At 38.8% G+C, this 25091-nt stretch overlaps 1 protein-coding gene across 4 annotated transcripts in view; it reads left to right on the top strand.

Moving 5' to 3' along the window:
* The window catches only part of ccnk (cyclin K), a 52708-nt gene extending 28974 nt beyond the window's left edge, over positions 1-23734 (top strand). Inside the window, exons 4-12 of one of the 4 annotated variants that reach the window (XM_059962402.1) lie at positions 567-698; positions 3028-3133; positions 7140-7197; positions 7352-7521; positions 8881-9059; positions 9550-9583; positions 11282-11353; positions 18117-18191; positions 19845-23734. In XM_059962402.1, the coding sequence (XP_059818385.1) occupies positions 567-698; positions 3028-3133; positions 7140-7197; positions 7352-7521; positions 8881-9059; positions 9550-9583; positions 11282-11353; positions 18117-18191; positions 19845-20437 (1419 nt within the window). In that variant the 3' untranslated portion in view covers positions 20438-23734. Of the gene's footprint in view, positions 1-566; positions 699-3027; positions 3134-7118; positions 7198-7351; positions 7522-8880; positions 9060-9549; positions 9584-11281; positions 11354-18116; positions 18192-19844 lie in introns of all 4 variants that reach the window. The other 3 variants (XM_059962393.1, XM_059962413.1, XM_059962407.1) reach the window with 3 other exon arrangements.
* Positions 23735-25091: the final 1357 nt, after the last annotated feature.

Below are 25091 nucleotides of genomic sequence, written 5' to 3'. Positions count from 1 at the left end.
CTAGGCGGGAGATAAGATATTGCTCCATCGACCTGTGTGTGGTCTCATCTTGACGGTAGAGGAGGCCATGGACAGACATGTCGGAGTGGGAGTGGTCTGTGTAATTGAAGTGTGTGGCCACAGGGAGATCCCGCCACTGCTGGAGAACCGAGCACTGGTGTTCGGCGAAAAGGTCTCCCAGTCTGCAGCGGGACTCCCCAATGTATAAATGGTCACATTGGAAGCACTGGATATAGTATACCACTCCAGTTGACTCACAGGTGAAGTGGTGCCTCACATGAAAGGACTGTCCGGGGCCTGGGATGGTGGTGAGGGAAGAAGTGTGGGGGCAGGTATAGCACTTCTTCCGTTTGCAGGGATATTCAAAGTCTGGTTTTGATTTTAAAAGAGCTCTCTCAAAGGCTGGTGTAGTGTTTTCATCATATACATATGGTTGGCTCCTGTTGATAAGACGTCCTGTCATTGAAGTTATTTACAAGTTATGATAGTGTTGGTATCAGGTTTTTGCTCACCACAGCCGATGTGGTATACCAGTATATTCCTAACTTATCTTTTCATTAATGTAGGTCACAGGAGGCTGTTGCCTCTTTCTGGCTGGAAAAGTAGAAGAAACTCCCAAAAAGTGTAAAGATATCATAAAAACTGCTCGAAGCTTGCTGAATGATGTGCAGTTTTCCCAATTTGGAGACGACCCCAAGGTTGGTATTAATTTTTAATGTACTTTAAGGACATCTGCATTTCCCTGTGGGCAAAAAAAAACTTGTCATCATAAAAATCTTTTGTGTTATCTTTCTGTGGTAGTATTGCATTGTATTACATGTTTTTCCTCTATTCCCTCCCACACATGTGTTAAGAGCTGGGGAAAATATTTCCTTGGTTTTGATTGGTTAATATGATTTTATAGTTTGAAGAATGTGAACTTTATTTTTGTTTTCAGCAATAGACCAGTTTCTTTAGTACCGATTAAGTTTAATATCATCAGCATATGAAGTGAAACTTGTTAACGTAGCAGCAGCAGTACATTGCAATACATGATAAATATAGAAAAAAATCAATTGCACTAAGTATATATGCATATTAAAGTTAAAAATGTTGCAAAAACAGAAATAACATTTTTTTAAAAATCTGAGTTAGTGTTCATGGGTTCAATGTCCATTCAGAAATTGGATGGCAGAGGAGAAGAAGCTGTTCCTGAATCACTGAGTGTGTGCTTTCAAGCTTCTGTACCTCCTTCCTGACGGTAACAATGGGAAAAAGGCTTATTCTGTGTGGCTTGGATACTATGGAGGCTAGTAACCATGATGGAAGTGACTAATTTTACAAATTTCTGTAGCTTCTTTGGATTCTGTGCCGTAACCCTGCAACCCTGCTCCCCCCCACCCCACCCCAATACCAGACAGTGATGCAGCCTGTCTGAATGCTCTCCACAGTGCATCCGTAGAAGTTTTCGGGTGTTTCAGGTGACAAGCCAAATGTCCTCAAGCTCCTAATGTAATATAGCCAATGTCTTGCTCTCTTTGTAGCTGCATCAATATGTTGAGATCCTCCAATGTTGACACCCAGGAACTTGAAATTGCTCACTCTCTCCACCTCTGATCCATCTATGAGAATTGATTCCTTTGTCGTACCCTTTCTCAAGTCCACAATCAGCAATTTGGTCTTACTGACATTGAATGCAGGGTTGTTGCTGCTGCACCATTCAACTGGATAGTATATCTCATTCCTGTACACTTTCCCGTCTCCATCTGAGATTATGCCGACAATGATTATATCATCAGCAAATTTAGAGATGGCTTTTGAGCTGCGCTTAGCCACAAAGTCATGGATATAGAGAAAGTAGAGTATTGGGCTAAGCACACATCCCTGAGGTGTGCCAGTGTTGATCATCATTGAGGAGGAGACATTATGCTTTTCTGGTTAGGAAGTCGAGGATCCAATTGCAGAGGGAGATACAGAGGCCCAGGTTCTGTTGCGTTTCAATAAGCACTGTAAGAATTATGGTGTTTTACTGTTCATAATCAATGTTTGTCTTGTCCAGGTGATCTAAGGCTGCACAAAGACCCATTGAAATTGTGTCTGCCATAGTAGAACTATTTTGTCCATAATCAAATTGCAGTGTGTCCAAGTTCTTGCTGAGGCCAATCTCTCAAAGCATTTCATCACCATACTTGTAGTATTTACATGAACTTGTTGTGATGTACATAAAGTTCAATATGGAGCCCCAATACTGTTTTAGTCTGATTTGTAAACTGCTGCTCTTTCATTTTCTGTGTATCAAGAGTAGGAAGGCACAATAGATAGAAAGAATTAGGAGGAAGAAACCACTGTAATGTGATTTAGGTCTTGGTGGTTGCATTATTCTGCAATCACTTGTACTCTTCTTGGGCAGATCTTTGGGGTTCTGAATAACTTGCTTCCACTCCAGTTTTGAGAGTTTTGAGAACTACGTACTCCCCGATTTGTGAGGCAGATGACGTGGGACCAGTTGGGTGGGTAGTTTGCGATGTTGTCCACTCTTTTGCTCCTTTGAATGTTCTTGTTCTTGAGATTCTTGTGTTCCATCAGGAATGCTTCTTCACTTTAAGTGGTCATGGGCCAGAGAAAGGCAAAGCAGTAGCCCTAATAAAACAAGCTTAAATATGCCAGTTAATTAATGTAACTTTCCTTTATCTCTGTGTAGGTTCAACTGCATGTGCACCACCAAGACGATGATTATTTTCTTTGTCCAGTAATTGGGTCCTACATTAGAGCAATTTAATTTGGGAATTTGCTCTAAAAGAGTTTCTAGACAACTGAACAATATTTTCCACTGAATCTAATCCAAACTTTGATACTGAAATGTTTAGTTGGGTCAGGAAACATCAGCGGTGTACAAAAAATAGTGGTACTATTTCAGTTAAATGATTTTAATTGTTATTACACTACATTTGGTTTTGAAAAATTGGGTCATCTGAGCCAGATGGAAATTTGAGTGTATTGACCTCTTTGCACACGTTTTAAAAAATATTTTCCTTGTTTTTGAATTAGGAGGAAGTCATGGTTCTGGAGAGAATACTGCTACAGACAATTAAATTTGACTTGCAGGTCGAACATCCCTATCAATTCTTGCTTAAGTATGCTAAGCAACTAAAAGGTACTGGAATTGCATGTTTATGCTGAGAATGTGCAGTCTTAAATCTTTTTTGCTTCTGTTTGTTGCTTTAACACTGCATGGCTTAGCAACGTGAGCACATACTTCAAGCAAAACAACTCAGGTGGTTACATGTTTCAAATATGTATACTGAAAATAAGGACTAAGAAAAGGTTTTTGATGTTAAGCATTAATAGCAATTAAAATAAAGAGAATCAAAAGTCACTTTAGGGCTCAATTTTTACCATATGATTACAAGGTAATTATGTACTTAAAGTTTATAATGTGGTAAACCACAACATTTGAGAAATAAATTGACCATCTGGATCCTTATAATGAGATTGTAGTCTTGAAATCAATGTGCTGACTTTTCATTGTATGGATTTGTTTGATTTGTGCATGGTGATGCTGAAGACCAGCCTGTTTTGTGTAATCTATGAGATGTTCACACTGAAAACAATGGCTTACTTGGTTACTACTCTATATCTGAATATGTATTAGTAATATGGGAGGCTAAACTTTTAATTCCTGATGGATGAGGTCACATCCTTTTATTGACCTAGCAGCTGTCACTGTCTTGTAAATGCACCAATAAGATGTCGAGGCACAGAAATCAAAGTAGTTCAGATTTGATCTCAAGTTCACATTTTATGGACTTCGTGTGATGCTGCAATGCTAGGATAGATGGGCTTCTGTCACAAGGCTGGAGTAGATGGTGGTGGGTTTAAACTGGGAGGATACTGGTGGATCTGTTTTGGCTTTATGATGGCTACCTCTGGATGGAAAAACTTCCCACAACCTTCTGTGTTACAAGTTCACCTTCTGCATGAAGAAATTCCTATGCACTTTAGTTTTAAATGTTTGCCCCTTTTATTGTATGCATATTCCTTTATTTGACACTCTCCAAGAAGAAAATATCTCAATCTATCTTGCCATGCCCCTGCAGAATATAGTTCTGTAAGATCACCTCCTATTCTTCTGAAATCATGAATTAATGAGATTTGTATTTGGTACATGGCAATTATAAACTACATTAGTCTCCTTTTTTGGTTTCATCCATTCAACATGGAGTTGATTGACCTGCAGATATTTAATTACATTTTCATTTAAAATAGCTTGTCCCTCTTTTCACAGTACCTCCTCTTTTTCTTTTTCAATCTTTTTATTGAGTTTCATATATAAAAAAAACATAACATAATAATGAATAGGTTATAAGTGCAATAGACTTGAAATTACATTAATAATAAGATAACAATATCCTATTAAAATATCAACAAAAAAATAGTACATTAATCAATCAAGCCTATAATAATTATATATGAAAAAAATAAAAATAATCATCAAAAGAAAAAAAATTAAAAATACAAGAAAAAATATATATTGAGAAAAAAAAACACTAAACTAAACTAACATGGGCAATAATAACAGTTTATATGTATATGATAGTGTCAAAAACTCCGGAACTCCATACCTGAACAAGAATAAACAGAGAGAAGGTCTGGAAGAGGCCAAATTAATTCATATGAAAATGTCGAATGAACGGTCCCTAAGTTTCTTCAAATTTAATTGATGAGTCAAAAATAGTGCTTCTAATTTTTTCCAAGCTCAGATAAGAAATAGTTTGAGAGAACCACTGAAACGTGGTAGGAGGATTTACTTCTTTCCAATTTTGTAATATAGACCTTCTGGCCATTAATGTTACAAAGGCAATCATTCATCTAATTGAAGGGGAAAACTGATTACCATCCTCATTTGGTATACCAAAAATTGCAGTAATAAAATGAGGTTGTAAATCGATATTCCAAATTGAGGAAATAGTAGCAAATATGTCTTTCCAATAGTTATATAAAATGGGACATGACCAAAACATGTGGGTCAATGAAGCCATATCTGAATGACATCTGTCACATTGAGGGTTAATATGAGAATAGAATCGAGCAAGCTTATCTTTAGACATATGAGCTCTATGTACAATTTTAAATTGTATTAAAGCATGTTTAGCACATATAGAAGAATTAACCATTTGTAAAATTTTTTCCCATTTTTCTGTTGATATATTATATTGAAGTTCTTTTTCCCATTCTTGTTTAATTCTACCTGATATTTCTGGTTGTATCTTCATAATCATATTATAAATAAAAGCCATTAATCCCTTCTGACAAGGATTTAAGGTAAAAATCAAATCTGAGAAATCCATTGAAGTTGAATTGGGGAAAGATGGTAGAACTTTATGTAAAAAATTTCTGATTTGTAAATATCTAAAAAAAATTAGATTTAGGTAACTTAAATTTGTTGGAAAGTTGGTCGAAAGACATCAAACTACCTTCAAAAAAAAATCACAAAAACATTTTATACCTTTCCTTTTCCATATGCTAAAAGCTTGATCTGTCAAAGAAGGTTTGAAAAAAAAATTAAGTAAAATAGGGCTATCAAGAACAAAGTTTTTCAGAGTAAAAAACTTACGAAATTGACAGTACCTCCTCTTAAGGTTTGATTTTTGCTGGGGTATATTTCACAGGGCGTTCACATCTTTTTTTTTTTTTGTTTACCAAATGTATAGTTTTGTTTAGCTATGATTCATAGCCAGACACCAATTATTCGCATCAAGATTAATTGAAAGATATAAAATTCTTAGAGTTTGATTTGATGGTCAGAACAGTTTCTCCTACTTGAAACATATGGGTCACATACCAAGGATACAAAAGCAGTTTTCTTCTTTACACGTGTGTATTCCTGGCTTTGATAGTAAACTAATGTGGTACATTTACATGTATGCAGTGCAGTGTTTTGGGGGCATTTACGGGATCTAAACTTGAAGCATGAACTGCTACAGTATATTATGTAAAATATATGTTATGCACAGTCTTAACAATCGTATGTAACTTGTTTGAGTTATATGAAAGAAGTGTCCAGTTTAGAGTCTCAGAGCCACATGTGACCACTGAGTTCTAATAATCTTGCTTTGAAAGCCACAGTATGATGAAGAGGGGTTAGGGTTATTCTGTTTTTTTGGTATTGTTTACTCATTTGGTCTATTTGAATTTTCTGGCATTAAAGATGATGGTGCCCAAGGAAGATGGTGTAATGCTAAGACTTTCTAAGGCATTGCACTTGGAGTACTGTGAGCAGTTTTGGGCCCCTTATCTAAAAGGATTTGCTGCTGGTATTAGAGAAGTTCATGATAATGATCCTGGGAATGAAAATATTAACATTTGAGGAGTGTTTGATGCTGTGCCTATACTCACTTAAGTTGAGAAAAATAAGGGGCAATCTCATTGAAACTTGTCAAGTACTGAAAAGTCTTGATAGAGTGGATATGGAGAGGATGTTTCCTATAGTGGGGAAGTCTTGGACCAGAGGGTACAGTTTTAGGATAGAAGGACATCCATTAGGAATAAAAATGATGAATTTCTTTTGGCAGACGGTGGCAAATCTGTGGAATTCATTGCAACCGATATCTGGTAGCCAAGTCATAGGATATATTTAAAGCAAAGTTTGTTAGGTTCTTGATTAGTAAGGATGTCAAAGTCAAAGATTACGGGGAGAAAGCTGAAGAATGGGATTGAGGGGATAATAGATCAGCCACGATGAAATGATGAAGACTTAAAAGTGCCAAATGTCCTAATTCTTCTACTTTTCCTTATGGTCATGACATCACAAACTTGGGTTTAATAAGGACAACGATTTGAATTTTATGGATATGACTGGGGGCTACATGAGTTACTGAGTCATGGATATGGACACTTCAGATCAATCATGGGCCATGTTCAGAAACCTAGATGAAGTGAAACTTCATGTAAATTAATGACTTGTAAAGGGGAAGAACTTCCTGAGATGTATGTTTTTCAAAGCTGATGTGGAAATAGCAGATTGTTGCACTAAAGTACTAATTTATTTTGCATTGCAGTAGCTAAACTCTAAGCTTAAATCTAACTTATTTTCTTCTTGATTCATAGGTTTTGAGCTTAGAGGTTACACATAATGTTAGTCCAATTTTCTCTTTCTGCAGGTGATAAAAACAAACTTCAAAAGCTGGTGCAAATGGCCTGGACCTTTGTAAATGACAGGTAAGCAATCTTCTGAAGTGTACTGTTCTTAACATAGCCATGAAAGGCTGATCATACATTAAAAGGATAAATTCATTATGTTGGCTTTGGATTTGTTTTTCATACGCTGCTTTGCGATAGCTCCTTTAACAACATGTAAATTTTTTTCTTTCAGTTTGTGCACTATGCTATGTCTTCAGTGGGAGCCTGAGATTATTGCAGTGGCTGTGATGTACCTAGCTGGCAGGCTGTGTAAATTTGAGATCCAGGAGTGGTCGGCCAAGCCAATTTACAGGCGATGGTGGGAGCAGTTTGTACAGGATGTGCCTGTTGAATTACTGGAAGGTACAGTTTACAGTCACAAGATCATAAAGTTATCATGTCTTGCAGCCCATTGTGTCTCAGTTAGTTTTTCCACAAAAAACAATCCCTTTAGTTGCACTCCAGAAGCTCTCTAAAGATTTTTATTTGATTTTGTTTAGTCTAAAAGCACTAAGAAAATGGTATCATTTTTTAAAGTAAGCATGTATCTAACCTAAGATGTATTTTAACCTATGTATAATTTAACCAATAAAGTTCAAAGTTATATTATCCTAGAGCACAAGTGATTATTTTGTTAAATATTTTGTTGCAGCAAAAAAAGGACACCGTAAATTAACTAAATGAATAAAAACTAAGATAAAAATGTGAATTCCTAATGTTCCTTGTTAGTATAATTATTGAGATAGCACTAATTCTTGGAAGCAAACTTTTGCTGTTTTTTTAAACAGTGACTATCTACCCCTTTGTGCAAGAATTGAAGTCATGGGGTTAACCAATTGAGTGTAGTCATATCTTTAGTTTTGCTAAACATCTAATAAAATGGAATTTGTTGTAAAATGTGTGTATAGTTCCCAGTTAATTCATTTGATTGAATCACATACTGGGCCTCTGTTGATTCATTGCAATTGCTCTCTTAGTACTGATACATTGCCTTCAGCCTTTCTGTTAAGGATAAAAGTGGTGATAATGATTATCGTGTCTTTTATAACCCTGTAACTTCCTTGGCTAGGGTGCCTTCCAACCAGTAAAGTGTAGGGGACTGTTAGCAAGTGACAAACTACTGGAAAATGCATGTGTGATTGCTGAAGCAAGGACAGTACAAGTTTTGGCTGGGATCCCTGCAATCATTATCAGTGGGCTAGAGAAAGAACATCTATTGGAATATACTAAAGCAGAGGTTCCCAACCTTTTTTATGCCACGGACTCCAGGTTGGGAACTCCTTTACTAGAGCATTAATGATCATTTTCATAGAAGAAGAAATTTCCTTGAATAGGTGCAAACTGCATCAGGCTCACCATACATTTTTTCTATATCTGATTGAATACCTAGTGTTTTCTCAGCAGGTTTCCAAAGGGTAATTAATTTTACAGCCATTCCACCACCCCTGCAGTTGCTTAAGACTGTCTTAGAGCTGTTTTACCCTTTTCTGAACCTGTTGTAGTACAAACTAGATTTTAAATAATGTTTCTCTGAGGATTTTTAGAAATGTATTGGATACCAGGATTAGATCCTTAATATTTTGTTAAACATGCAGTGCCTGATTTTCTAAGCTAGGACTTGGTTTGCTTACACCAGCTATATTATTGACTGATGTATTTCAGACCTGTCTGCTGTTTTAATCAAGTTACAGCAAATGATGTTTGGCTTTTGATCTTGTGCAGATATTTGCCATCAGATACTGGACCTCTATTCCCAGGGTCAACAGCAGATGCCCCAGGCCCCCCAGCACCAGTTAGCAGCCATTCCGAGCTTAGAGCAACCACTACCACCAGTACAGGTGCAACAGACCAAGAAACTTTCGCCTCAGTCGACACCACCTCGACAGATCAAACGAGCTGCGGTGAGTGAAATGTTGTAAATGTGGAGTCACTACTTTCAGTTCAATGTCCATTCAGAAATCTGATGACAGAGGGGAAGAAGCTGTTCCTGAATCATTGAGAGTGTGCCTTCAGGCTCTTGTATCTCCTCCCTTGTTGTAGCATGTCCTGGATGCTGAGGCAGATGTGCTAGTGGCTATGATGGAGCTGATTGGGTTCACAACTTACTGTAGTTTATTTCAGTCCTGTGCAGTGTCCCACCCTGCCATACTGGATGGTGATGTAGCTAGTTAGAATGCTCTCCACGGTACATCTGTAGAAATTACGAGCGGCTTTGGAGACATACCAAATCTCCTCAGACTCCTAATGAAATATAGCAACTGACCAAGTGTAACTTGTGACTTAATTCTTCTGTTTTTACCCAGAAGGTGATCGAACTGTTTCTATTCTTTGACAGGCAATTCAGTGGTATGTTGAATCTAAGAATTTTTGTTTGTTCTCTTCCTCTGTTAGGTTGCTTCTCCAAAGGAAGATGGCAAGACAATAGGTATTGTACTTTTGGAGTATAATTATCTTCATAGTCGCACCTTCATTTATCATTCAGGATGTTATTTTTATGTGAGATATAAACTCAATTAAAAAAAAAGAGAGACTTAACAAAAAGACGTTCTTTTATGTTCATGACAACCAAAAATAGAAGTATTTAGATTTTCCAACTCCCTTGCTCTCAGCCTATAGCCCTGATTGTACTTCAATAGCTCATCCAAGTACCCTTTCAAACTGATGGTTTTCTTTCACACTATCCTTTTGGGTAGCACATTCCATACCCACACCGCTTCTTGTGTATGAAAGACTTTCCTCAACACTATTCCCTAAGGGAAAATGGGTCTGTAATTTACATCCTGTCTGAGTGGCTCATTATTTTGTACAACTCAATTAAAATGTCTCTGTGTCCTTATTCCAATGGAAGTTCCCATGGTGTCGTCGGCCTCTCATAACTAATTCCTCAGCACTGGCAACACTAGCACCCTCTGGTGTTATCAAATCCTTCATGTGATATAACCAAATCTGATTTATTAATCCATCTGAGTGTAGTTAGTATTTTATGCATTTCTGGTATCACGCTTCTCTTTTTGTATTTTGTGCCTTTACTGTCTAAAACACGAGGAGCTACCTTAATAACTTAGCTACCCATCACACATTTTAAGCATCTGTTGTCACAATTTCTAACATTCCCTGATTCTCTATACATGCTGTCCTCACATTTACTATATATTATCACACTTTGTTTACCTCTGTGGATTATCTCTTATATTTTTGGATTAGGTCCATTTACCACCTCATGACCAACTAATCAATCAATTCATATTTTCCTGTCAGCCACACTGCCTATTTTATAATCATGGCCTTTGCATTTAGATGTGATTCAATATGTCATTGAATGCATGGATCCCACTCCTTACCTCTGTGAGTCTCTACTGTACAGATCCATCCTGTCAATAAAGCTTCCACTGAACAGTATGGAATCCCTCTTAAAGGGGTGAATAGAATATGTAGAAAGGTGTAATGACAGATAATGTAATAATTAGTCAGCAAAGTTATCATAGGCAAAAGTCTTTCTTGACCAACCTTACTTATCTTTCTTTTGAAGAGGTATCTAGAGTCAACAGTGTCTCCATCAATGCAGTAGATGTAAATTCAGAAGATTTTCAAAGGACTTTTTTTTTATAAAGTGCGTCAGAATAGATTAATGAAAATGGTCAGAAATTGAATAGTCAATGGGCAGTTGCAGAATGGATGAAAGGTTAAGTTAAGCCCAGCAACCTTAGACGTGAAGGAGTATTAAGGGTTGGTTGGAAAAGAAAGGAAACTTGGCAAGATAACTGAAAACCCAGGAGGCCCAACAAGAGTTTAAAGGTTGTAAGAGTGCTTTCATAGGAGAGTAGGGGGGCAGAAAATGTCACTGATGGGCAAGATTAAGGAAATCCCAAAAGCTTCTTGTAAGTATATAAAGGTAAAGCAGGTAACAAGGTAAAAGGTTAGGCCTATTGGGGGTCACATGAGCAATATCTACCTATATAACCCACTAAAGTAAAGCACATGTTAGAACTTGGGGAGGGGTAGCAGTAAATGGAAGGCAATGTATCGATTTCCAAGTCCTGATTAGATGTTCCCAACCCACTATAGAAGGCGAGGAAGAGATTGCTGGGGCTCTGACAGATTTTTATATCTTCACTAACTGCAGGTGAAGTGCCAGATGACTGGAGGACAGCAAATGTTGTACCTTTATTCAAGAAGGGCAACAGGGAAAAGCCAGGTAATTACAGGCCAGCAAGTTTAATGTCATTGATAGGGAAGATACTGGTGGGAAAAATTGAGGAACATGATTCCTCTTGGAAAGGGACTGATTAACCAAAGGTGATCAGCATGTCTTTATCAAGGTGGGAAACTGTGTGAACAATTTGACTGAAAAAACTTGAAGAAATAATATCTGTATTGATCAGAACAATGCAGTAATATAGTCTAAATGGATGAAAGTATCATCTTTGACAAGATCCTAAATGGGAAACTTTCATAACGTCGGAGCCTATAGTATCGGGCAAGTTGGCAAATTGGATTTGAGATTGGTGGCAGTGGTTAAGGGTTATTTTGGTGAAGGAAAGGCTATCACTGATTCATGCTGGGACCATTTCTGCGTTTTACACATTTAATTTGGATATGAGCATCATAAGTATGATGACTACATTTGCAGATGACAAAACTTGATAATATAACAAGAAAGTAGTCATAGGCTGCAGGACAACATTAATAAGCTGACAATATGAGAAGAGCATTGGCAGATGGAATTTAACCTTGATATGTGTGAGGTACTCAATTCCCCCACCCGGGGATGTTCCTATGGTGGGGGAGTCCAAGGTGAGAGGATACAGTCCATTTAGAATGCGGATGAGGAGGAATTTCTTTAGCCCAGGAGTGGTGAATCTGTGGAATTTGTTACCACAGGCAGCTGTGGAGGTTAAGTCAGTGGGAATATTTAAGGTAGAGGTTAATAGATTTGTGATTAGGCAGGTCATGAAAGGATGTGAGGAGAAGGCAGGAGATTAGGGCTGAGGGAGAAATGGATCAGCCATGATGAAATGGCAGAGTAGACCTGATTGGCCAAATGGTCTAATTCTGCTCCTATATCTTATGATAATGGACCAATAGAGCAAGGGCATTCACATTGAAGAGTCAAGGGAGTGTCAAGGAAGTTCAGAGGTCCCTCTGGATCCCAAGCTAGCAGGGGTTGGTAGGTGATTAAGAAGGCATCTGAGAAGTTGCCTCTTTTGACTGGGATGTAGAATATAAAAGCAGGGGCATTGCGAACAATGATATAAAATATTAGTTGAACCACAGCAGGAGTGGTCTATGCAGTTGAGGTCCATACACAATAAGCAAGGTGCAACTGCTCTTGAGAAGCTGAAGAGGGGGTTCAATGGGCTCTTCCCTGATAGAGAGCATTTCACCTGTAAAGAGAGACTGTATAAGATGGGTTGTTTTTTCCTGGTGAAGAAGGTTGAGGGGTTGGCTTAACTGAGTTATACTACATTGAGGGGTATAAATAAGATATAATGGAAAGAATTCTAGAAAGAATTTTCTTGCACTCGAGTGTGGTTGAAATCTAGAACACAGTCGAAGGGTTGCTGGAACAATAGTTAAAAAGCAAGAACCAAAAAAACTGGAATTGCTGAGGTATACGTGTCAAATGCTGGAAAGGTTAGACTGGATGGGTCGTCTATTTGCAAATGGTGGGCAAAAGTACTCTGACTCCATGATGAAGCAGAAAGTGAAGAAAGAAAGATATTCACAATGGAGAGGCAGTGAATAATCCTATTGTACAAGGGTTGGTACTGGAATTACAATTGCTCACAGTTGACATTAATCATTTAGAATCTGGAATCAAAAATAATTTCTAAATTTCTCAGTGAAACCAGATGAGGTGTGGGTGAGAGGAAGGGAAATGGTCAGTACTGAAAATCACAAATAAAATTGTAAATGATGAAAGCAAATGCATTGTTTGCATTTATTTCGAGAGGACTTGAATATAAAAGCTAGGATTTGTTGTTGGGCTTTATAAGGTGATGATCAAACCACATTTGGATTATTGTGAGCAATTTTGACTCCCGTACCTAAGGAAAGGGTTCCGAGCAGGTTCACAAAAATAATACCAGCTATGAGAGGCTTTTTGTATAGGAACGTTTGATTTCTCTGGACCTGTACTCAATGAAGTTCAGAAAGATGAGAGGGAATCTCATTGAAGCTTACTGAATGGCCTGATTAGAGTGGACATACAGAGAATGATTCAAGAGTGGAGCAGTCTAGGATGCAATGGCACAGCTTCAGAATAAAGGGATGACCCATTAATATTAAGATGAGGAAGAAGGTGCTGCCAAAAGGGATAAATCTATGCAATTTATTGTGACACAGGGCTTTGAAGCCTGCATTGGGCATATTTAAGCAGTGATGTCCTTGATTGGTAAGGGGGTCAAGCATTATGGGAAAAAGTGAGAAAATAGGATTGAGGAGAAAAAATCAGAACTGATTGAATGTGTGAGCAACCTTGATAGACCGAATGACCTAATTTTGCTCCTGTATCTTGTAATCTTATCGGTAGGTAAGGTTCTACACCTGATATGTGCTAATACACCTTAGTTACTTGTAGGTGAGAGTTTAGGCAGCTAGGGACTAAATTAAAAAGCAGAACTAAAAAGGTGGCAATCTCTGGATTACTACCTGAGCCACGTGTAAATTGGGTCAAGAAGATTAGATAGTTAAATGTGTGGCTCAAGAATTGTTCTGGGAGAAGTGGGTTTGAATTCATAAGAAATTGGCACCAGTATTGGGGAAGGAGGAGACTGCACCAATGGGACAGGCTCCATTTGAACTGCAATGGGACCTAGATCATAGCAAATCGCATAAGTAGGTCTGTGGATAGACTTTAAACTAAATAGTAGGGGAGTGGATCAGCAGATTAAAGAAGCATGGATAAAGTAAAAGAGAAAAGTGTGGATAAGGAAAAAGCAAAGGATAAAAAAGAAAAGAGTGGAGTAAAGAAAAGTGCAAAGGAGAAAAAGGTTACAAGATTGTAAAAGCACACTGAGTACAAGGGCACTTTATCTAAATATCCATAGTATTCGAAACAAGGTCAGTGAATTTGTGGCACAGAGCAGTGCAAAGGGGTATGTTTTAGTGGCCATTATAGAAATGTGGTTGCAGGGTGGAGAGGATTGGGAATTAATTGTCAGGTAATATGGAAGGATAGGCAGGAAGGTAAGGGAGGTGGGTTAGTGCTTTTAATTAAGGATGAGATCGGGGTGATAATAAGAGACGATATAAGATCTAAGGAGCAGAATGTTAAATCCAACTGGGTAGAGATTAGAATCACTGGTGGGAGTTGTCTATTGGCCACCAAATAAGAACATGACAGTGGCACAGGCAATAAACAGAAATATCTGAGGCATGTAAGAATGGAACAGCAATTATCACAGTGGACTTTAACTTGCACGTAGATTGGGTGAATCAAGTTGGTCGAGGCAATCTTGAGGAGGATTTCATAGAATGCATCCATGATGGCTTTCTTGAACAACGTGTTACTGAACCTACGAGGGAACATATTATCTTAAATCTAGTCCTATGCCATAAGACAGGTAAAATTAGTGATCTTGTAGTTAGGGATTCTCTTGGAAAGACTGATCACAGTATGATTGAGTTTCTCATACAAATGGAGGGTGCAATAGTTTGGTCTAAAACCAGAGATTATACCTAAACAATGGAGACTACAATGGGATGAGGGAGGATTTGGCTAGTGTAGACTGGGAATACAGGCTATATGGTGGAACGGTTGAAGAACAGTGGAAGACTGTTCAATGAAAAATGAACAGCGCTTAACAAAAGTATATTCCAGTTAAAAGCAAGGACAGTAAGGGTGGGGAAAGTCAGCCTTGGATAACTAAGAAAATAAAAGAAGGCATCAAACTAAAAGTTCACGTGTACAAAGTCGCCAAGAGTAGTGGGAAACTGGAAGATTGAGAAGACTTTAAAAAGCAACAAAGAGCAACTAAGTGGGCAATAAAGAAAGGTAAGATAGATTATGAAAATAAAACTTAGCACAAAATGTAAAAACAGATGGTGAAAGTCTTTATCATTATATGAAGTGGAAAAGGGTGGCTAAAGTGAACGTAGGTCTGTTGGAAAATGAGAGGGGGAATTGATATTGGGTAATGAGGAAATGGCAGAGGCTTTGAATGACTATTTTGTGATAGTCTTCACAGTGGATGACACATCTAACGTGCCAAAGAGAGATGTTATGGGAGTTGATGACCTCAATAAAATAGCTATCACTAAAGAGGTGGTGTTGAGCAAACTTGTGGTCCTGAAGATAGATAAGACCCCTGGTCATGATGGAATGCATCCAGGGTACTGAAAGATATGGCAGAAATTATAGTAGAGGCTTTGATAATAATTTACTAAAATTCACTGGACTCGGGTAGGTCCCAGCGGATTGGAAGGCAGTGAATGTCTTGCCACTTCGAACAAGGATGTCGGCAAAAGGCAAGTAACTATAGGCCAGTTAGTTTAACATCTGTAGTTGGGAAAATGCTTGAAGCTATCATTAAAGAAGAAATAGCGAGGCATCTGGAAAGAAATGGATACATCAGGCAAATGCAGCATGGATTCAGCAAAGGCAAGAGCAGTTTGACAAAATTACAGGAGTTTTCGAGGATATAATGAGCGCAGTGGATAGAGGGGAACGGGGGGGCATAATTTACTTGGATTTCCAGAAGGCATTTGATAAGGTGCCACATAAAAGACTTGTCCATATGATAGAGATGCATAGAGTTGGGGTGATGTATTAGCAGGGATAGAGGATTGATTCATTCATAGAAGGCAGAGAGTTTGGATAAATGGGTGTTCCTCTGGTTGGCAATCAGTGGTGAGCGGTGTGCCACAGGGGTCAGTGCTGGGCCCACCACCGTTCACAATACACATTAACGATCTGGAAGAGGGGGCCGAGTGTAGTGTACCTAAGTTTGCTAATGATGTTAAATTGAGTGGAAAATCAAATTGTGCAGAAGATATGGAGAGTCTGCAGAGTGTAATAGGTAGGTTAAGTGAGTGGGCAAGGGACTGGCAGATAGAGTACAATGTTGGAAAATGCGAGGTCATCCACTTTAGAAGGAAAAATGGAAGAGCAGATTATTAAATAGTAAAAAAATTGCAGCATGCTGCAATGCAGAGAGACTTGGGAGTGCTTGTGCATGAAAGGTTGGTTTGCAGGTGTTATTGGGCTATCAAGAAGGCAAATGGGATGGTGGCCTTCATTGCTGGAAGGATTTAATTTAAGAACAGGGAGGTTATGCTGCAACTGTACAAAGTACTGGTGAAGCCACACCCTGGAGTTCTGTGTGCAATTCTGGTCTCCTAACTTTGAGGAAGGATATACTGGCTTTAGAGGCAATGCAGAGGAGGTTCACCATGTTGATTCCGGACATTGGTGGGGGGGTGGAGGGGGGAGCGGTTAGACGATGAGAGATTGAGTCGCCTAGAATTCAGAAGAATGAGACATCTTTTCGAAACTTATGAAAGGGATAGATTAGATAGAGGCAGGAAAGTTGTTTCTACTGACAGTTGAGACTAGAGCTAGGGGGCATAGCCTCAAGATTTGGGAGAGTAGATTTAGAGCAGAGATGGGGAGGAACTGCTTTTCCCAGAGAGTGGTGAATCTGGAATTCTCTGCCTAATGAATCAGTGGAGGCTACCTCAGTAAATATATTTTAAGTCAAGGTTGGATAGATTTTTTGCATAGTAAGGTAATTAAGAGTTATGAGGAAAAGACAGGTCGGTGATCTTACTGAATGGTGGAGCAGGCTGGATGGGCCAGATTGTCAACTCCTGCTCCTATTTCTTATGTTCTTACATTTAGGTAGGGAAAAGGACAAAGGGAGCTCAGACTGTCATCAACAGACTGATTACTAAAGTTATGCCACAGATTAGTGAGGACATCAAAAGAGCAAATCAAGCTCTCTGCTTTATATTTGAAGAGGCAAAAAGTGAAAAGTTATTTTAGTTCTATATGTGTATTGAACCTTGGTGGGACCACACCTGGGGAACTCCTTATGGTTCTGGTCACTATTGTGAGAAGGATGCAGCATTACTAGAGAAGATTTACAAGGATAATACCTGAAATGTGAGAGTATACATATCAGGTTGGCCAAGTGGTTAAGGTGTTCGCCTAGTGATCTGAAGGTCGCTAGTTCGAGCCTTGGCTGAGGCTGCGTGTGTTTCCTTGAGCAAGGCACTTAACCACACATTGCTCTGCGACGACACCAGTGCCAAGCTGTATGGGTCATAATGCCCTTCCCTTGGACAACATCAGTGGTGTGGAAAGGGCAGACTTGCAGCTTGGGCAACTGCCGGTCTTCCATTTAAAAAAAATACCTTGCCCAGGCTTGTGCAAGGCACAAATCCATGGTCTATCGAGGCTAATGGAGGTCTACACCACACACATATCAGGACAGTTGAAGAAGCTGGGACTTAATTGAGGTCTTTTGAAATGTGAAAGTCTTTGATTGAGTGAATACAGGGAGTACTTTTTCCACATGTGGAGTAAAGCATAGATTAGGGGCCACAAATTCAGGATGAGAACTGGGACTGTGTTAGGAATTTGAAGAAATGCTTTTACCGAAGGAGTAATGAGCACGTGGTACTCTGTCTCTCAGGGTGGTTGAAACAAACAGTGTAGATTCCATTAGTGGGACTGTGGACAAGGATGCAAAAGAAAAGAAAATAAAATTAATGCTGATTGATGAGAAAAGACGGGAGAAAGCTTGAATGGATTATAAATGTGTGGTGACTACTCTATTTCTTTGCTATATATAGCTATTATTCAAGACTAAGTTGACACACACACACTTCAGAAGGCATTAAGAATCACCTGTGCACTGTAATTCTGGCAGGAGTAGCAAGTATTTTAGTGAACAATTTGGATTTTAATCGGACTGCAGTAGTCTTGTAAATCAATGTTTCTCAATTCATTACAGATGTACAGCCTTCTAAGATTCCCAAACTGGAAAATCCTCATCCAGCACTTCCACCAGCGAACCATCCTCCTCCAGGTAAGCTTGTTCACTCAAGAAATCACAAATAATTGATTTTGCAAAGTTGTATTTTAAAAGCAGTTCTAGCTTTATTCATCATATTATAATTGTTAACTTAATCTGATGTGATGACTTGCTACAGGCTTGTTTTCTTTTGTGGTAATATTACTTTGTGCTTTGTGTGTGAGATATTTGTACAGTGTTGTGCATCTTGATCCGGAGGAACATTGTTTAGTTTGGCGGTATACGTGTGTACGGTTGAGTGACAATAAACTGAACATGAACTTCCTCTTTATTTTAAGAGCTCAGTGTAAATAGGTTCCATTCAGGATATTGCCCTTTGGTCATGGGTACTAACAATGTGTATTTACAGCTTGTCTGCAGGTAATGAAGTCTGGGACATTTTGTATGGTGACTACTTTCAACATGTCCTAGTCTTGAGTACTTCTAATAACTTCCAAAGCTAAATGGGAGCATAATTGAATAGTTGATGCATTTTTACAAATACATACTATGTAACAATTTGCATAACCTTTTTTTTATATCAGCCTTACTATACGCTCTTGCTATATACTCATAATCTTTTCAGGCAAAGTCTTCTAGATCAGGACAAATTTCTGCATAAAAAATACTTATATTATTACTTTTGCCCAGCACCCATACCCATACTGACCAACTGTTTCTGAGAACAGTTTCTTAGCAGTTAATATAATGCTGTTGTAGCACCATCAATCCTGGTTCATTCCTGGCTGCTGTCTGCAAGGAGTTTATTTGTATGTCCACTTCATGACCACATGGATTTCCTCAGAGTGTTCCAGTTTCCTCCCACATTCCAAAAGATGTACGGATTATGAGGTTAATTGGTTTCATTGGTGTAATTGGCTGGAATGGGCTTGTTGAGCCACAAAGGCCTGTTGCTGTACTGTATCTTTCAATAATAAAAACAATGAAAGTTACTTAATTTTACACTTGGCCAGTGTGTATTAACTTATCTGTGTGGTCAGCATCAGAAATTGTTGTGTAGACACTCTTTGATCTTTCTGTTCCTGCACCCCTGTTAATTTTGCATCAGTATTTCTTTAATCTATATTCTTCCAAATTGTTGGAAATACAATTTAACTTGCCATGTGCCCTCCCATTTCAGCTGTCTACTATGTTCTTCTGATGCCACATATTATCCTCCTAGATTCCTGCATTGTCTGAGTTGTGTTTTCTGCAGCACTCTAAGCCTAGTGTATCTAGATGATTAACTCAGCCCTGTCAGTTTTGGTTAAGTAGCTGGTCTATGTGAACTAGTTATCAAGCATAATTTTGTTTTCAGATAACTAGAATTCATCTCGAATATAGTTTTGAATTGTTAGACTGCTCTAAGTACTTAATTTTACTTTCCTGACTGGGTCAGCTGAAAGTGACCCTCAAGCCAATCTCTGACCTTTTTCTTCTTTCCATCTATTTCATTCACCCAAATCCTTGAAGATAATGGATTTCATTCCAACAACCCACTGAAGACACATTGAAACTGCCCCTAAAATACTGCTCCTTGGTGTATGAGGATCCCCAGCTATTAGACATACTGTCTGCACTGTTCCCTTATATGTGTGTTTGTGTGTGTGCTTGTGCCTCTGTACTTATTAATATCTAAAGATAAAATTTGCCTCTTTTAACTTCCAGAGCGCAAGCCATCAATAAGCACGGGGACCACCATTATAGAAAGTGAGCCACCTTCCACAGGAAACTCCTCTGAAGTGGCCAAAGCCACCATCCCACCACCTCTTCTTCCTCCTGCTGCACATCAACAGCCACAGATGCCCCAGCGACCGCCACCATCTGCCGCCTATATCATGGGAATGTCAACAACTAGCTCTTACATGTCTGGGGAAGGTTTCCAGAGCTTACAATCTATGATGAAGACTGAGGGACCCTCCTATGGAAGCATACCATCTTATGGACCACCAACTCATGTTCCTTACCACCCACATGTTTATCCTAATCCATCTGTACCTCCACCCACTACTTATCCACCTAATATCCCTCCTCCTACTCCAGGATATCCTCCACCAGGGTACAATCCTACATTTTTGCCCCCTCCTCGGATTCCACCTGCCCACACAGTGCCACCTCCTCCAGGACTGGGTCTTCCGCCGACCAGCTACCCTCCCCCTACAGTGCCACCTGGGGGACAACCTCCTGGGCCTCCGCCGCCGCCGCCACCACCACCAGGCCTACCACCTGTAGGTGGCTTGACACGAGGTTGGCTGAGGTAATGGACATTTATTATCCGGTAAGTGTGGAATGGCATTTGGCTTCTTGCAGGGATCAGTGTGGCCCTGAAGTCATACGGGGTCCGACAACCAGATTTACAATAATGCAGGTGCCCTTTACCCAATGACTGTACGTACTTTCCTGCTGAGTTTGCACTGTATGCTAAGTGCAGATGAATGAGTAGCTCAGTTTTTACTATTGATCACCCTCTCCTCCTGTCTTCACCCAGCTTTCTTGTCCACTTACACCCCAGTATGTTCCCGCACCTTGTTCCATCTGGTGGGTTGTTTGTGGCCACATTGCACCCAGTCTTGGAGCAGCCAGAGGAAGGTAACTGGGGCAAAAATCAACATCCTGTGGATGCTGGAAATCTGTATGCACAAAAAAAATGCTGGTAAAATTCAGCATTTAGAAAAACAGTTAGGTTAGGTGCCTTAATCTATTGTGATGCTTGCATCCTCAAACAGGCCCTCTTATCCCATAAAGTGCTCTGGGTCAATGTTTTGCTCTCCCAGTACTTTGCTTAAAAGGCCATTTGTCAACATGACTGCAAGTGAAGAAGGAAAGCTCGTCGACTTTGGGAATGATCTCACCTTTGCCTGATTCTGCTGTCCACACTTCAGGAGTTACTGTGAAGGGCCCAGAGCTAGGAAGTGACTGACAGTTGTAACACCTTAGTTATTGCAGCAACGTGGTCCCTGATACAGTTCAACCTGATCTCACCTGGTTAGCACAAGTCGGCTGCATCAAAGAATCGATTGCATTCTTTCTGGTATTACTGTATTATGTTCATACAAACAAGTAGTTGAAGATTTTATTTTTAAATGGGAAGATTTGTTACCCTTAAAGTCAAATTTATTTCAGGTTATTATCTATTCCTAGCTCCATTGTTGTTCCAGCCTTCGGATTGTTCAATAAAAACGCCATGTAAGACTGGGCTATGGATTTGTGTTGTTGGTAGTGAAAAAGGTGCACATTGGGGTTAGAATAACTCCAGTTCCTTTGTGATAAATAGAGTCAACATTTCAAATTTGACGTGGCATGTTCCAACTTTTTTTTATTTAGATGTTGTTTTGCTGGGTTTTTCATGAAAATGTCAGATGAATACCCCCAATTACTATACTCTGTTCTCTCTAGCTTGATTGTAGGTTTGTTAACTTCTGGAGCCGCCTTACTTTCTGATATCTGTCAGTCTGGGATTTGAACTCTGGCCCCTGGTTTGAGAAGACACTACCACTGCACTTGTGGTCACCACATTTATATTCCCTTGGAAATTTCTACTTGCGTTTTTCTAAGTAAAATAAAATTGTATGTGAATTTTTACTGACTTACATTACAAGACAAGATTACATTGTCAAGTGATTGTCATTCCAGTCAAGCTGACAGATTTATGCCACTCTGACAAAGGATGTAGTTAGTTCAACTTCTTGACCCTATTCTGCCACTTGGTGATTTCAGTACTGAACTGTTACTTGGTACCCCTTCCTATATCACTTCTATTCATCAGAAATCAATTTAATTTGGATTTAAAAGTAACAATTGAACCAACGTCAATTGCTACATGTAGAAAAGAGTTCTGAATTTCTCCCTTCTCCAGGGTAGTTTGAAAAGCCCAGTTCTTTGTCTAATCCTAGATTTTCTAACCAACTGAAAAAAAAAACTTATTGACTAATCTAAATTTTTATAATATCTTGAAAATATTGATCAAATTACTCCTACCAGTCTCACCAAAGCCAAATAAGCCTCCTTAAGATGTCGTCTCTGCAATTGGATAAACTGTCTAGTGCGGTCTTGCCGGAGTTTTCAACTGCCATAGCATAAATTCTGTCCCTTGTATTTCACTCTCCAAGTATGCAACTGAGTATTCTATTAGCCTTTTCAATTGTTGTTTGTACATGTATGTAATATTTGAATATTTGTATGACTCATTGGCATTTAGAAAGGCACCCAAGAATCCTTGGGCTTTCTGAAATAAAAGCAGAAAATTCTGGAAACACCCAGCTGGTTAGGCAGCATCTTTGGAAAGAGAAAGAAAGTTAACCTTTTGGGCTGATGACCCTTCATTAAAAGAAATGCTGAAGTTTATTCTTTTACAGATGTTGCTTAACGTGCCCAATGTTTTGGGTCTTACTGTTTTTATATCAGATTTCCAGCATCTGCAGTTTTTTTTAAAAAGCTTCATTTTCTCTGGACTTTTAAATGTAGGAAAGACTTTGTTTCTTGGTCTCAAGAGGATGGTTCAATATTTCCTTACGTGAAAGTGCATTTTGCCAATTGGTTTAAAATTATTAAAATGTGTACTGTTAGGACTCTATTTATATTGCTTAAACCACATCTATCTTGGCACCAATGCCAGTTTGAACATTTAACTTCAAAGAACACAGTTCAAGATGCAGCACAGATCATTGTAGCTAGTTTCTATCACCACACACTCTACTGTATTTTGTAGGAATTTTATAATCCGGTTGTTAATTTGCTTCAGTTCCATTAATTTGACTGTCAGTTTTTTTGAGGCATTTTATGAGATGCCTACTGGAAGTTGATATAAATAAAACCTCTCAAAGCTTTCCTGTCCAGGACACTGTTTACCTTTTTTTTCAGTTGTCACATTCATTGGACATGATATGCTTCACAAATTTATGTTGGTATACCCAGATAACTGATTTTTTTTTAAATGTTTAGTCACTTGATTCTAGATTATAGACTCCAGTGATCTCTTGACAACATGGGCTGATTGATCTATAATTTCCTAGCATCCCGTTTTTCAAGTAACAGAGTCACTATTTTTAGTCTGAAGAAACACTTTCCTAAAAACAAAACTTCTTTGGACAGTTGTCCTTTGGGCACCTCTCAGTGTCATACTTTAAAAGCTTGAAATAGAAGCCATCTGGTCTTGAGAATTTAATGCTATTATTTTCTTTATAATTGTCATGCTGAGGTCATTGTCCCATCTCTGGTTCTCCAGTAACCTGGGGAATATCCAGTATGTTACCCTCCATCTCCAGTTCCATTTTTGCAAACTGAAAATACTTCAGTTAGACAAATGGGCTTTCCAATGAGTCATTGTTTCTTTTGCTTTGCATTGATTTATTCAGTTGTCTGATATAACTTTAAAAAAATCAGTGTAATTTACTCTGTCTGTAGTATATTTGTCTACAGGTTGAATTAAGTTTATTTTTCCAAATAGTGTCAAAGCCTGAATGTAATACATGAGATTGTACTGTGAGCTGGGCTTTGATAATATTGTACAATTAGTGGCTAATACAGCCTAATAAATTTGATATTGGAGTTATTGTGGCTATGCATGTGAAACTAACTTTCCTACAATTTTTTAAGGTGTGGTGGCAATATACCATTATTGGCCACTTTTATCATCTAACCCTAAATGCATTAATGCAAATGTCCAATCAGCTAATCATGTGGCATCAACTTGATGCATAAAAGCATGCAGTCATGTTCAAGAGGTTCAGTTGTTCAGGCCAAATGTCAGAATCGGGGAAGAAATGTAACCTTAGTGATTTTGACTGTAAAATGATTATTGATGCCAGAAAGGGGTGGTTTGAGTATCTCAGAAACTGCTGATCATCTGGGATTTTCATGCACAGCAGAATAGTGCAAAAAACAGAAAAGAAAATCTAGAGTGGCAGTTCAGTGGACAAAAGTGCCTTATTAATGAGAGGTCAAAAGAGAATGGCCAGACTGGTGCAAGCTGACAGGAAGGTGAGAGTAAATCGATGTGTTACCACAGTGACCACACCGTGTTCCACGCCTGTACCTAATAAAGTAGCCACTGAGTGTAGATCATGGTATTCGAATCATTACTGCTGTCTGGACTCTTAACAAAGAGGATCGGTAGCTGGAGGGAGGTACCAATATGATTGAAAAGTGGAAGCTTACTCCTGGCTCACTACAAGCTATTAAGTTGCTGCTCCTCTTGAAGGCACTCTTTTTTTTTTGTGAGTCTGTGCTCTTCCCTGTTATCTTGGCAAAGTGATTTGTCCTGTAATTCTTCACAAATGGTGCTGACGTTGGCCTAGGGAATCCTATAAATCCAGTAACCATGGTATGCTCAGATAATGCAGAGTATCACTTACAGCTAAATGTTGATGACTGGCCAATTGATTCTGACCCAGATTTTTGCTAGTTTAGTCAGGCCCTCTAATGATAGAAAATTACCCTGCCAAGGGAGGGAACTCAGAGAACTGCACCTATGTCAGTTCAGGAAAAGAACCAGTATGGGCTGATCCTGATTTTCAGCTCTAAATCACAACACTACAAATAGTTCTCACTGAAATAACTTTCTCAGACTTCGCCAGTTACTATTAAGCAGTGAGTTCCATATCACTGCAGTTCTTTGGGTGATCACTGTCCCTCTATTCTTTAACCACCCTTTAAATCTATAATCTCATTCCTCTAAAATAAATCTAGACACTCCCAAATTCATAGCTGATGGGTTCATATTGCAAATCTGTAATTATCCCAAGTCAAATAATATAGCTTTTTCAGATATTTGTCACTTGGTTTCCATGACTAGAAATCATAAGACATAGGAGCAAAATTAGAGCATTTGGCCATTGAGTTGGCTCTATTTATTATCCCTCTCAACCCCATTCTCTTGCCTTCTCCCCATAACCAATGACTTGGCCTCCACAGTCA

This window comes from Hypanus sabinus, chromosome 2 (assembly GCF_030144855.1).
Source record: "Hypanus sabinus isolate sHypSab1 chromosome 2, sHypSab1.hap1, whole genome shotgun sequence".
NCBI classification, from domain to species: domain Eukaryota; kingdom Metazoa; phylum Chordata; class Chondrichthyes; order Myliobatiformes; family Dasyatidae; genus Hypanus; species Hypanus sabinus.
The sequence above is the reverse complement of the archived record's forward strand: the minus strand, read 5'-3'. Positions and strand labels throughout refer to the sequence as shown.